This window comes from Oncorhynchus keta, chromosome 31, assembly GCF_023373465.1.
Source record: "Oncorhynchus keta strain PuntledgeMale-10-30-2019 chromosome 31, Oket_V2, whole genome shotgun sequence".
Classification (NCBI taxonomy): domain Eukaryota; kingdom Metazoa; phylum Chordata; class Actinopteri; order Salmoniformes; family Salmonidae; genus Oncorhynchus; species Oncorhynchus keta.
In genome coordinates this window covers 19979901-19994310 of record NC_068451.1, presented here as the reverse complement: position 1 = coordinate 19994310, position 14410 = coordinate 19979901, and the positions used below count along the sequence as shown (strand labels likewise).

Genomic DNA, 14410 nt, shown 5'->3' with positions numbered 1-14410 from the left:
AATCACATTGGCTACGCATGGCCTGTCTGCAACAAACTTGAAACGCATCAGCTGGGTCGCCCTAAAACTTGTGCTAGAAAACCTTGAGACATTGTATAACATATTCTGGGGCCCCAGAGTTTCCTGCGCCAGTGAGCTCGGGACAGACACCGCTGTAGGCTATTTGTGCAAGGGAAAATAAGTAATCGGGGGTTTTATGACGTTTCCACTGGATCAGAGCATTACATTTTTCCCTTTCATGCCGAGTGGTTATCGAAAGGGAGAGAATTGGAAATATTGTCAATGCTTTCAGTAACTTTTGTCATTCTCAATTGATTCTAAAAACAGACTTTGTTTACTTGCTGTTTGAGGTGAATACAAAATTACTTTGATAAGCTCCACATCTCATTAGTGGTGGTAAATTAAGACAATCAGAAATACTGTCAGACAACCCCAAATAGGCACATTTTATAGGCCTACATTTGTGCGCAGACCAGGTAGACTAGTCCTCCTTCTATATGTACGTATTCAGGTGCGCGTTCTTACTCAACATTGACAGGAGCATTTCAAAGAGACAATTAATACATTGACAAAACCCTTAAATGGAAAGAAATAAACTAAAAAGCTATTTCTCACAAGTGTAGCGCAGGTTGTGATTTCTGCAAAACACGTCCTCTGACAATGAGAAGGGTAAATGACTGTAATAATAATATATTGAATGTATTAACGGAAATTACCGTAACCAAATAAACATTGCAGATTAGACATTTAGGAATTAATGCTAATGTGTAGTCTACTACTGGTGATATACAGTACCAGTCAAAAGTTTTAGACACTCACTCAGACACTGCTATTTTCTACATTGTAGAATAATAGTAAATACATCAAAACTGTGAAATAACACATATGGGAAAGGGAATTATGTAGTAACCAAAAAGGGAAGGGAGGGAGGGATATGGAAGGAAGGGAGGGATAGGGGAGGGAGGGAGGGAGGGATAGGGGAGGGGGGGATAGGGGAGGGAGGGATATGGAGGGGAGGGATAGGGGGAGGGATAGGGAGGGATATGGAAGGGAGGGATATGGAAGGGAGGGATAGGGGAGGGAGGGATAGGGGAGGGATAGGGGAGGGAGGGATAGGGGAGGGAGGGATATGGAAGGGAGGGATAGGGGAGGGATATGGAAGGGATGGATAGGGGAGGGAAGGGAGGGATAGGGAGGGATATGGGCGGGATATGGAAGGGAGGGATATGGAAGGGAGGGATATGGAAGGGAGGGATAGGGGAGGGAAGGGAGGGAGGGAGGGATATGGGAGGGAGGGAGGGAGGGATATGGGAGGGAGGGATATGGAAGGGAGGGATAGGGGGGAGGGAGGGATATGGAAGGGAGGGATAGGGGAGGGAGGGAGGGATAGGGGAGGGAGGGATATGGAAGGGAGGGATAGGGGAGGGATAGGGAAGGGAGGGATAGGGGAGGGAAGGGAGGGATAGGGAGGGAGGGAGGGATATGGGAGGGGTAGGGGAGGGAGGAATATGGAAGGGAGTGATAGGGGAGGGATATGGAAGGGAGGGATAGGGGAGGGAGGGAGGGATATGGGAGGGATAGGGGAGGGGGATAGGGGAGGGAGGGATATGGAAGGGAGGGATAGGGGAGGGGAGGGATAGGGGAGGGATAGGGAGGGAGGGAGGGATATGGAAGGGAGGGATAGGGGAGGGAGGGAGGGAGGGATAGGGGAGGGAGGGAGGGATATGGGAGGGATAGGGGAGGGAGGGATATGGGAGGGAGGGATAGGGGAGGGATATGGAAGGGAGGGATAGGGGAGGGAAGGGAGGGATAGGGAGGGAGGGAGGGATATGGGAGGGGTAGGGGAGGGAGGGATATGGAAGGGAGGGATATGGAAGGGAGGGATAGGGGAGGGATATGGAAGGGAGGGATAGGGGAGGGAAGGGAGGGAGGGATAGGGGAGGGAGGGATAGGGAAGGGAGGGATAGGGGAGGGAAGGGAGGGATAGGGAGGGAGGGAGGGATATGGGAGGGGTAGGGGAGGGAGGGATATGGAAGGGAGTGATAGGGGGAGGGATATGGAAGGAAGGGAGGGATAGGGGGAGGGAGGGAGGGATATGGGAGGGATAGGGGAGGGAGGGAGGGATAGGGGAGGGGGATAGGGAGGGAGGGGGAGGGAGGGATATGGAAGGGAGGGATATGGAGGGGAGGGATAGGGGAGGGAAGGGAGGGATAGGGAGGGAGGGAGGGATATGGAAGGGAGGGATAGGGGAGGGAGGGAGGGATAGGGGAGGGAGGGAGGGATATGGAAGGAAGGGAGGGATAGGGGAGGGAGGGAGGGATATGGAAGGGAGGGATAGGGGAGGGATATGGAAGGGAGGGATAGGGGAGGGAAGGGAGGGATAGGGAGGGAGGGAGGGATATGGGAGGGGTAGGGGAGGGAGGGATAGGGGAGGGATATGGAAGGGAGGGATAGGGGAGGGAAGGGAGGGAGGGAGGGATATGGGAGGGAGGGATATGGGAGGGAGGGATAGGGGAGGGAGGGAGGGATATGGAAGGGAGGGATATGGAAGGGAGGGATAGGTCAGGGATATGGAAGGGAGGGATAGGGGAGGGAAGGGAGGGATAGGGAGGGAGGGAGGGATATGGGAGGGGTAGGGGAGGGAGGGATATGGAAGGGAGGGATATGGAAGGGAGTGATAGGGGAGGGATATGGAAGGAAGGGAGGGATAGGGGAGGGAGGGAGGGAGATGGGAGGGAGAAGGGGAGGGAGGGATATGGAAGGGAGGGATAGGGGAGGGAGGGATAGGGGAGGGAAGGGAGGGATAGGGAGGGGTATGGAAGGGAGGGATAGGGGAGGGAAGGAAGGGAGGGATAGGGGAGGGAAGGGAGTGATAGGGGAGGGATATGGAAGGGAGGGATAGGGGAGGGAAGGGAGTGATAGGGGAGGGATATGGAAGGGAGGGAAGGGAGGGAGGGAGGGATAGGGGAGGGATATGGAAGGGAGGGATAGGGGAGGGAAGGGAGGGATAGGGGGAGGGATATGGAAGGGAGGGAGGGATATGGAAGGGAGGGAGGGATATGGAAGGAAGGGAGGGATAGGGGAGGGAGGGAGGGATATGGGAGGGATAGGGGAGGGAGGGATATGGAAGGGAGGGATATGGAAGGGAGGGATAGGGGAGGGAAGGAAGGGAGGGATAGGGGAGGGAAGGGAGGGATAGGGGAGGGAAGGGAGGGATAGGGGAGGGATATGGAAGGGAGGGAGGGATATGGAAGGGAGGGAGGGATATGGAAGGAAGGGAGGGATAGGGGAGGGAGGGAGGGATATGGGAGGGATAGGGGAGGGAGGGATATGGAAGGGAGGGATATGGAAGGGAGGGATAGGGGAGGGAAGGAAGGGAGGGATAGGGGAGGGAAGGGAGTGATAGGGGAGGGATATGGAAGGGAGGGGAGGGAGGGAGGGATAGGGGAGGGATATGGAAGGGAGGGATAGGGGAGGGAAGGGAGGGATAGGGGAGGGATATGGAAGGGAGGGAGGGATATGGAAGGGAGGGATAGGGGAGGGGAGGGAAGGATAAGGAATAGGTAATAATAATACATTATTTCTATTAACAGCGTGACATGAAATGGAACTGTTAAATGATATGCAGTGTGTAAGTCTGGCTTCTCTGTGGTGTTCTCTGCTCTGTTATCTGCATGATCAATCATCAGCACTGTGTGATTTCTGTGCTGTTGTAGCCTACCGTAGACCTATTACACAAAGTCGCCATCAATTCAAAGCGCTGCGTGCAATGGGTTCTCCTACCATTCTATTGCAAAGAACGAGTAGACCTACAGGCTATACAGATCAGCGCCCAAAAAATGTCCATAGCCCACCATGCCCAAGATTCCCTCAACATATCACAACTGGTGAGAGGATATGCAGAGAAAGAGAAGGGTAAATAAGCTGAGACGCAAAAGTACAAAATATGCACGTGCGATATACAGTATCAACTCTCTGGCTTCATTCATACATTAAACCAGTCAATGCTAGCAGCCTACCATATTCACTCATGATAAAGTCCCCAATAGAAAACATCCCTTAGGCTGCATGGCTTCGAAAAATGTAATTGCTTACTAAATGTGCAGGCGACCTCGATGCCGTTACGATACACAATGTCCAATCTCCATCTCGCATTCAAATCTGAATGGTGGTACTGGCAGAGGCTGAAATATAAACGGTAGCTAATCACAAAACAGCAGATACTGTGTCCACAAAAGCGCTTTAGGAAATATACATTTGCACCATTGTTTCATGATGTTATGATTACAAAAGCGGCCACACGGTGGGCTGCTGGTCAGATTTGCAGGCAGTTGATTAACTGAGCTATCCATGGTGCTGAGGCCTGTTTATTTAGAAGCTGATGTTCACTGTGACAGTCACCACAATAAGCAGGTTATAATGAAGTAAAAACACCCATAACCTTCCCAAATCCCCCCGATAGCCAGTTGCAATGGGAGAGAACATGCTGAGGTAGGCTAAAACAAATGTCATTTTCACTGGACCTCATAATATTTGACCAGTCGGCCAAAAGTGCTTCATAGGCCAAGGCTACCTTTTTAAAGGGGAATTTTACTCTAAATCCATTTTCATGTGTATTTCTAGTCAATCCACCATAAATACAGTTTTGAAATACCATCAACATATCAATTATTGTATGGTTGCATCATAGATATCGAAACACCCCATCTGTCAAAAAGTCAAATTACATCACCATGCGAGACTTTGCACTTCCACCCTTCTCTTCTTTGCCAGGGATTCCCAGAAAGCTGCACGTACTAGCTGACTCTCACTGGCTCTTCAACCATTGGTGGACGTGTAATTCAAATGATTTGCTGTGATGTTTACTAGAGCCCTGCCCGAGCCCTACCCATGCCTGCGACGTTCAGGCCCGATTGCTTTTGCCCAAAACCCGAAATGAGATACAACTTCCTTCGTTATTAAATCCATTAACTGCTCCTCTCTGTCTGTCACTCGCTCGCTGTGGATGAGCTCTGCTCATGGCGACTCAGGATTTCTGCGTGTATAGCAACAGCTCCTCTTGGGCGACTCTGCTCACTGACGAGACATGAGAGAGCATGAGCATGGAGCATGGCTGTTGGCTACTTTTCGTCATGCTAAACTGACAACTCGAGGAACATTATAACTGTTTTATATTTGAAGCGCTTTTGACACCTATGTGTTAAACCAATTCCACACACCGCCCACTCAATCCAGTTAGAGGGGAGTTTTTGGAGATCTAGGCCACCCTGGGATTTTAGGTCCTCCTGGATTTTACTCACGTCACTTGTATGCTGTTAGGGTTTATTTTGCTCCTGTGATGCTCGCTCTCCTTGCTCAACAACAAGCTGGTGGTCTCCTGTGGGCCCTTACCCATGCACCCATACCCACACACGCACACATGCGTTACAATATGAATTAATGCTGAGGTCCTGCGGTTAGAAATGGTCCTTTCCTCCTGGTGGCTACCAGACTCTGACCAGATATAGTTGTTGCAGTCTGGAGAAACACACACAGCCACTTGTCAGTCCTGTTGCATCGCAGCTCAGATCTCACCATTAACTATTGACCAGTCTAGCAACCATGTCTGAAAAACAGCACAGCTGAAGAGTAGATGGTGTGGTGACTTCACCGAGACCTACAGCTATAATATAGGCGGTATACTATAGGCGGTTGAAAAGTGTGTATTAGAGTACTGTGCATGCTATTCCGTACTTAGTTACCGTATTATAGGTGCTCAATTACACAAGACAATATAGTAGCCCACCTCATAGAAACGTTGAATGTATCAATGATGAACCAACTGTTTCTTTGTGACCATTTCTGTCGGTTTGTAACCTTTTACTGATGTCTCTGTTATTCTTGTGTTTAGATGGTAGCCGTGGAGGAGAGGGGGGCAGCAAGCCCACGTACGGCTGTCAGGTGACCATCCAGTCGGGGAAGGAGAAAGAGATGATGAAGATGCACCGGAGGGAGGAGAAGAGGGAGAGGAAGAGGGGGGAGAGACGTTGGGATGACACCGAATCCTCTTCCGACCTCTACTTTGACCCCAAGGAGATGAGAGCTCAGAGGTGAACCACCTCACTAGATCTCTTTCTAGCTCTTTCCCTTTCCTATCTTTCTCTTCTCTCTCTCTTCTCATGTCTCTCTTTCCCTTTCCTATCTTTCTCTTCTCTCTCTCTTCTCATGTCTCTCTTTCCCTTTCCTATCTTTCTCTTCTCTCTCTCTTCTCATGTCTCTCTTTCCCTTTCCTATCTTTCTCTTCTCTCTCTCTTCTCATGTCTCTCTTTCCCTTTCCTATCTTTCTCTTCTCTCTCTCTTCTCATGTCTCTCTTTCCCTTTCCTATCTTTCTCTTCTCTCTCTTCTCATGTCTCTCTTTCCCTTTCCTATCTTTCTCTTCTCTCTCTCTTCTCATGTCTCTCTTTCCCTTTCCTATCTTTCTCTTCTCTCTCTCTTCTCATGTCTCTCTTTCCCTTTCCTATCTTTCTCTTCTCTCTCTCTTCTCATGTCTCTCTTTCCCTTTCCTATCTTTCTCTTCTCTCTCTCTTCTCATGTCTCTCTTTCCCTTTCCTATCTTTCTCTTCTCTCTCTCTTCTCATGTCTCTCTTTCCCTTTCCTATCTTTCTCTTCTCTCTCTCTTCTCATGTCTCTCTTTCCCTTTCCTATCTTTCTCTTCTCTCTCTCTTCTCATGTCTCTCTTTCCCTTTCCTATCTTTCTCTTCTCTCTCTCTTCTCATGTCTCTCTTTCTCTTCCCATCTTTCTCTCTGCCTCTTTTTCTTTCCCTCTCTTCCATTTTTCCTTCTCTCTGTTTTACTTCTTTTTCTACATCTCCCCCTGTGATCTTCTTTCCATATGGAAACACCCTCCTGCATTTCACATCACTGCTCGGCTGCAGGTTGTAAGAAAAACCACAGCTCCTGGTCACGTTTTTTCTGAAAATAAATAAATAATAAGGGATCTTTCTGAAAGTTTAATTTCAGCGGATAAAATAGTGGCGCAGTGATAGGTTTAATTAAATTTATCCGGGCCGAATCCAGCAGAGTATGAAGGAAGAGATTAGCAGAGAGGTAAGCCACGTTACGTTAGCAGAGAATAGTATTACTCCAGAGCCTCATCTCCACACCTCTCCTGTCTAACAGCTCTCAACTCTAGTATCCATCCCAAAAATCACAACCAACCGCACATTAAGCATGTGTAACTATGTCTGTTCTGCTCTTAAAGCATGTGTAACTATGGCTGTTCTGCTCTTTAAGCATGTGTAACTATGGCTGTTCTGCTCTTAAAGCATGTGTAACTATGGCTGTTCTGCTCTTTAAGCATGTGTAACTATGGCTGTTCTGCTCTTTAAGCATGTGTAACTATGGCTGTTCTGCTCTTTAAGCATGTGTAACTATGGCTGTTCTGCTCTTTAAGCATGTGTAACTATGGCTGTTCTGCTCTTTAAGCATGTGTAACTATGGCTGTTCTGCTCTTTAAGCGTGTGTAACTATGGCTGTTCTGCTCTTTAAGCGTGTGTAACTATGGCTGTTCTGCTCTTTAAGCATGTGTAACTATGGCTGTTCTGCTCTTTAAGCATGTGGTACTATGGCTGTTCTGCTCTTTAAGCATGTGTAACTATGGCTGTTCTGCTCTTTAAGCATGTGTAACTATGGCTGTTCTGCTCTTTAAGCATGTGTAACTATGGCTGTTCTGCTTTTTAAGCGTGTGTAACTATGGCTGTTCTGCTCTTTAAGCATGTGTAACTATGGCTGTTCTGCTCTTTAAGCATGTGTAACTATGGCTGTTCTGCTCTTTAAGCATGTGTAACTATGGCTGTTCTGCTCTTTAAGCATGTGTAACTATGGCTGTTCTGCTCTTTAAGCATGTGTAACTATGGCTGTTCTGCTCTTTAAGCATGTGTAACTATGGCTGTTCTGCTCTTTAAGCATGTGTAACTATGGCTGTTCTGCTCTTTAAGCATGTGTAACTATGACTGTTCTGCTCTTTAAGCATGTGTAACTATGACTGTTCTGCTCTTTAAGCATGTGTAACTATGGCTGTTCTGCTCTTTAAGCATGTGTAACTATGGCTGTTCTGCTCTTTAAGCATGTGTAACTATGGCTGTTCTGCTCTTTAAGCATGTGTAACTATGGCTGTTCTGCTCTTCATGTGGATGTTTGGTGTTGAAGTACTATATATTTTTTTTCTGGGTTTTATGGATGTATTGTTGTGTTCGGTCCCGGTTGTGTTATTGCTGTGTTGTGGTTGATTTAATGGTTGTGTGTTGTCCTGGTTGTGTTTCTCCAGAGAGCAGGCCCTGCTGACAGCACGCCGGTCTCCAGTGCTGAGCAGAGAGCGGGTGTACGAACGCATCCGCTACCCCAACGTCTATGACTGCTACGCCGAGGCCACCAAGACCTCCGCCTTCGTAGGGGGAGCCAAGGTACAGTATATGGGGATTACCAGATGTGCGTCACAAATGACACCAAAAGTAGTGCACTATGTAGGGATAAGGTAATAGGGAGCCTTTTGGGACAAAGCCCTGTACTGCCCAATTCCAAATCTATGCCCTATACACTTGACCCCTAGACCATCATGTTCTATCCAAATAAACAATGACTATAACAAGACTAGAAGACATTTTCAAATCCTGCCCACCTGTATTAATGGGCAAAATGAACAGCTTTCATTACTTCCATTTCTCTTTGATAGCGACTGGGAAGAAAGTGATAAAGCGCACAGACACACACACACACACACACACACTTTGTTCAACCACCAACCTTCACCAGCACCCATCACATTACCCACAAGCCACTGCTTTTATCCCATTTTTATTATACATTTTTTAAATTCTTGCTGCTTTTTCACTCACTATTTGCATCAACTGACCTGGGGTGTGTTGCTTTAGTCCTCAGTTCAGTAGGAGCAGGTGGGCTGGAGGAAATTATGTTTACTGGAAAGTTTATATATTTTTTTTATCCGAACATGACTTTTGCAATGTTTTGAATGTGTTTGTTTTCAAGTTGAGGCGGTGTTTGTTGATGTTTTATTGTGTGTATTGTAAAAGGTTTAATATTATGTAGTTCAGTTGGTAATAAATAGATTGGGGTGGAAATGTACTTTATGTAGTGCGGTGCGTTGTTAATATTTTGGATGTGTTTGTGTTGTTCAGCTGATGTTACCAGAGGGGATAAAGAGAGAGAATAATAAGATGTATGAAGAGGTGGAGATTCCTCCTAGTGATCCCATGTCCATCGGCTTTGAGGAGAAACCCATCTACATCTCTGAACTGGATGAGGTAAGACACCCAATGGTTACATGTGAATTTGGGAGGTGGGGGGCACACAGCACTGTCAAAAGCACACCGCATACTACACATCACGGAGGGACCTGCGATTTTGGGGGGAGAATGACTGTGAGACTTTCTACTCATAAGTGAAAAATAAAATATCATTCCCCCTCCAGAAATGACCCCAATATAACAGATTGGTCCATGTTGTCAGGTAGGTGTGCTATTTAGTTGGGCCGTGACGATACCAGTATCGCGACACTCACTAGTATCATGGTAAGGAAACAAATCGCAAAGAAGATTTAACTTAAGGAAAACAGCCCTAATGTTGGAAACAGACGTTCCATCAATTTATACAGATCACAATATTTTACATGCAGCAGGTTTTTAACGGACCAATGAGTTAGATCTGATTCCTGTTTTTCATTTTTGCCATGGAAAAGACATCACGATACTGTGGTATCGTCCCAGTCCTATTTATCAATAAGCATCGTCACATGATGTAGCCCACCTGATGCAGCATAGCGGATAGAAATAAATAGTCTGAGGGTTGCCCATCTGCATTTACCCTATTGTGTCACAGCCTAATGTTTAAACTTTAGAGTTTATCTTGCTGCTCGTTATAGCAACACATTGACAACTTGAATATCCCCCAAAAATGTTCCACTGACACTCAGCCAACCAAGGATCATGTACTGTGAATATAATGTCTGCCTACCCAGGGGCCCTGACCACCACTAATTTGAAGGGGTGCCACTAATTTGAAGGGGTGTCTACATTCTTTTGTATATAATGTATGTATTTGGGGTAAGTAAGGTGACTAGACATCAGGATATATGAATATCAGAGTAACAGCAGCATATATAATGATTGTATGGGTGTGTGTAGAGTCATTTCTAAATGTATGTGTGTAAGCATATTATGTGTCTAAGCAAATGTTGGTCGTGTGTTTGAGTGTCAATGTGTAGGCCCATGTGAGTGTGCATATAGACAGTGCAAAAATAAGAACGTATGTGTGGCTATTTTGTTAGCTACAGTATTTAGCAGTATTATGGAGTGGGGATTGAAACTGTTCAGGAGTCTGTTGGTGTCAGACTTGATGCACCAGGACCGTTTGTCGTGCAGAAGCAGAGAGAACAGTGTATCGCTTGGGTGGTTGGAGTTAACAATTTTCCGGGCCTTCCATTCACACTGCCTGATAGAGGTCATGGATGGCAGGGAGCTCGGCCCCATTGATGTACTGGGCTGACTGCACAACCCTCTGTAGCGCCTTGCGATCGAGGGCGGTGCTATTGCCATACCAAGCAGTGATACAGCCAGTCAAGATGCTCTCAATGGTACAGCTGTAGAACCTTTTGAGCCTATATTCTTAGCCTATTATAAAATATGTTTGTTGACTGTGATCAGGTGTGTGTCTTGTCTGTTTAATGAATGAAATATCTATTGATTTCATGTGCATGCTGCAGCCATACAGAGCATTCGGGAAGTATTCAGACCTTGACTTTTTCCACATTGTTACATTACAATCTTATTCTAAAATTGATGAGGGAAAAAAGTAATTTGACCAATCTACACACAATACCCCACAATGACAAAGCAAAAAACTTTAATAAAAAATAAAAAACACATACCTTATTTACATAAGTATTCCTTTGCTATGAGACTCAAAATTGAACTCCGGTGCATCCTGCTTCCATTGATCATCCTTGAGATGTTTCAACAACTTGATTGGACTCTGCCTGTGGTAAATTAAATGTATTGCATATGATCTGGAAAGCCACACACCTGTCTATATAAGGTCCCACAGTTGACAGTGCATGTCAGAGCAAAAACCAAGCCATGATGTCAAAGAAATTGTCCGTAGAGCTCCGACAGGATTGCGTAGAGGCACAGATCTGAGGAAGGGTACCAAAACATTTCTGCAGTGGTCTCCATCATTCTTATCATTCTTTAAATAGAGGAAGTTTGGAACTGCCAAGACTCTCCCTAGAGCTCGCCAAACTGAGCAATCGGGGGAGAAGGGCCTTTGTCAGGGAGGTGACCAAGAACCTGATGGTCACTCTGACAGAGCTTCAGAGTTCCTCTGTGGATATGGGAGAACCTTCCAGAAGGACAACCATCTCTGAAGCCACTCCTCAGTAAAAAGCACAACAACCCGCTTGGAGTTTGGCAAAGGGGACCTAAAGGACTCTCGGATCATAAGAAACAAGATTATCTGGTCTGATGAAACCAAGATTGAACTGTTTGGCCTGAATGCCAAGCGTCACGTCACGTCTGGATGACACCATCCCTATGATGAAGCATGGTGGTGGCAGCATCATGCTGTCGGGATGTTTTTCAGCAACAGTGACTGGGAGACAAGTCAGTAGATGTTGCTGCACTATTGGATCTAGAAGCACAAGCATTTTGCTACACTCGCATTAACATCTGCTAACCATGTGTATGTGACCAATAAAATTTGATTTGAGGATCGAGGGAAAGATGAACGGAGCGAAGTATAGAGAGATCCTTGATGAAAACCTGCTCCAGAGCACTCAGGACCTCAGACTGGGGTGAAGGTACACCTTCTAAGAGGACAATGAACCTAAGCACACAGCCAAGACAACATAGGAGTGGCTTCGGGACAAGTCTCTGTATGTCCTTGAGTGGCCCAGCCAGAGCCCAGATTTGAACTTGATCGAAAATCTCTGGAGACCTGAAAATAACTGTGCAGCGATGCTCCCCATCCAACCTGACAGAGCTTGAGAGGATCTGCAGAGTAGAATGGGAGAAACTCCCCTTATACAGGTGTGCCAAGCTTGTAGCGTCGTACCCAAGAATACTCTAAGCTATAATCGCTGCCAAAAATGCTTCATCAAAGTACTGAGTAAAGGGTCTGAATACTTACGTAAAAAACATTTTCTTCCATTTTTATACATTTGCAAACATTTCTAAAAACCTGTTTTTGCTTTGTCATTATGGGATATTATGTGTAGATTGAGGGGGGGAAAACTAGTTATTCAATTTTAGAATAAGGCAGTAATGTAACAAAATGTGCACGGGCATCTGCACGGGCATCTGCACGGGAGATAAACCAGGCTTATCCAGGCCAAGAATATGGTACAAATGGGACTGCGTGAATTGGCCTCTAAAAAACATCCCCTGATAATATTGTAAAGTCTGTCTGTAAAAGGTATCCGTGTGACTGTGTGAGTGCCAGCCAGGGCGTGCTCAGTTTCACTCCCTGGTGTCCATATTCAAGCGACTGGGAGCGTTATGAAGCCGTAATTGGCAGTGAGTGATGTTGAGTCTTAATGGAAGTGCTGTAGTTCTCAGCCAGCTGTCTGGAGACACAATGGCTTCTCCTCCCTGACTGACAGGCTGACTGACAGTCTGAGTGACAGGCTTACAAATCTGCCCTCAGCCAATAGCAGGGCAGTGGACCGGACTGACAGACAGGTGAGCCAATCCCCACCCAGCCATGTTGGAGATGGGAGAGCAGAGTTGTCAGTCGGCTTCAGTTCAATCACATCACCGTCTTTTCTTCTGGTTCTTCATCTAGACTTCTGGAGTCATTCTGTATGGGATCGTGGTGGGATGTTTAGAAACAGTTATTATGGCATTTATTCTCTGTCAATTGTGTTGTGAAATGCACTACATTCAATCTTGACTAGATTTTGGGTAGAATCCTAAGTGTGGAATTAACTCCCCTGGATGTGCCCAAAACATGGCATCATATCTGAAGATGACTGGATATGTTTAAACCTTGGAACATATTTTGTCATATTTGTAGGGTACTCCTGTAGCTGTTCACCTCACTTAACCCGTCTGTCAATCAAGATGACAGGCATACTGTGTGTGTGATCGCAGGCTGAGACAAATTGATTAAGATAAGGATTGGTCATGCATGTGTGGTTGCTGTTGTTATTTTTGCAGCGTCTGTGTGGCGTCGGCTCAGGTGTTTGTCTCCCTGCCTGTCACCCATCCTTTTTTAAATGCTAAATGTGTAAATGTCCAGATTTTTGTGGTGTTTTTTTCCATGTAAACATGCCACTGTCTCCCATCAATCCCTAGCTTCCTCTGGTGGGCTAAGTGGAGTTTCGGCTATTTAGTTTTTACACCCATTCTGCTGTTCCAGAGAGGGAACTTCATGAAGTAGGCTGGGATTGGGTGTGAGAGTATCACTGGGGCTGGGATTGGTTGTGAGAGTATCACTGGGGCTGGGATTGGGTGTGAGAGTATCACTGGGGCTGGGATTGGGTGTGAGAGTATCACTGGGGCTGGGATTGGGTGTGAGAGTATCACTGGGGCTGGGATTGGGTGTGAGAGTATCACTGGGGCTGGGATTGGGTGTGAGAGTATCACTGGGGCTGGGATTGGGTGTGAGAGTATCACTGGGGCTGGGATTGGGTGTGAGAGTATCACTGGGGCTGGGATTGGGTGTGAGAGTATCACTGGGGCTGGGATTGGGTGTGAGAGTATCACTGGGGCTGGGATTGGGTGTGAGAGTATCACTGGGGCTGGGATTGGGTGTGAGAGTATAACTTTTGAAAAGCTCTCTCCCACACGAGGGCTGGGACGATACCAGTATTGCGGCAAGGAAACAAAACACTAAGTGGATTGAACTTCTTTAGGAAAACAGCCCTAATGTTGGAAACAACCATCATTATGTTGTCATCCAGAGTCACATTGATTGATTTTCAAGCTATAGCACACTATTTTACACACAGCAGGTTTTCGTTTTCATTTTCGCAAATGAAAGAATATTGCGAGATTTGGTATCATCCTGGCCCTATCCCGTACCTCAGGTCCTATCTCCTTCCTTAACCCTCATCTCCAACCCTGGTTTCACCCCTTGCCCTGGGTACTGCTACCTTGGCTATTACTCGCCCCAGTACCTGAAACATTTGCTCTTCGAGTTGGTTCTCTGCTATTCACACTATCTTCAAGCCTCTGGCACATCAAACAGTAAGTGCTCTAAGGGACCAGGTATTTGAGAGGAAGGTTTGACCAAGTGCCTGAAAAGAGTGGCAAAACATGCATGCGCGTCCCAATCAAGGCATGCACAGTCTTTTGCTCGAAGTGTATTTGATAGTATTCAGTAGTATTTGAAAGAAAACAAATACTATTGGAACCCAGG

General features: G+C 46.6%; 1 protein-coding gene across 2 annotated transcripts in view; it reads left to right on the top strand.

Moving 5' to 3' along the window:
- The window catches only part of ascc3 (activating signal cointegrator 1 complex subunit 3), a 161391-nt gene that overhangs the window by 22946 nt on the left and 124035 nt on the right, over positions 1–14410 (top strand). For both annotated transcript variants that reach the window (XM_052489893.1, XM_052489894.1), the window contains exons 7-9: positions 5891–6089; positions 8307–8442; positions 9175–9300. In XM_052489893.1, the coding sequence (XP_052345853.1) occupies positions 5891–6089; positions 8307–8442; positions 9175–9300 (461 nt within the window). The remainder of the gene's footprint in view (positions 1–5890; positions 6090–8306; positions 8443–9174; positions 9301–14410) is intronic.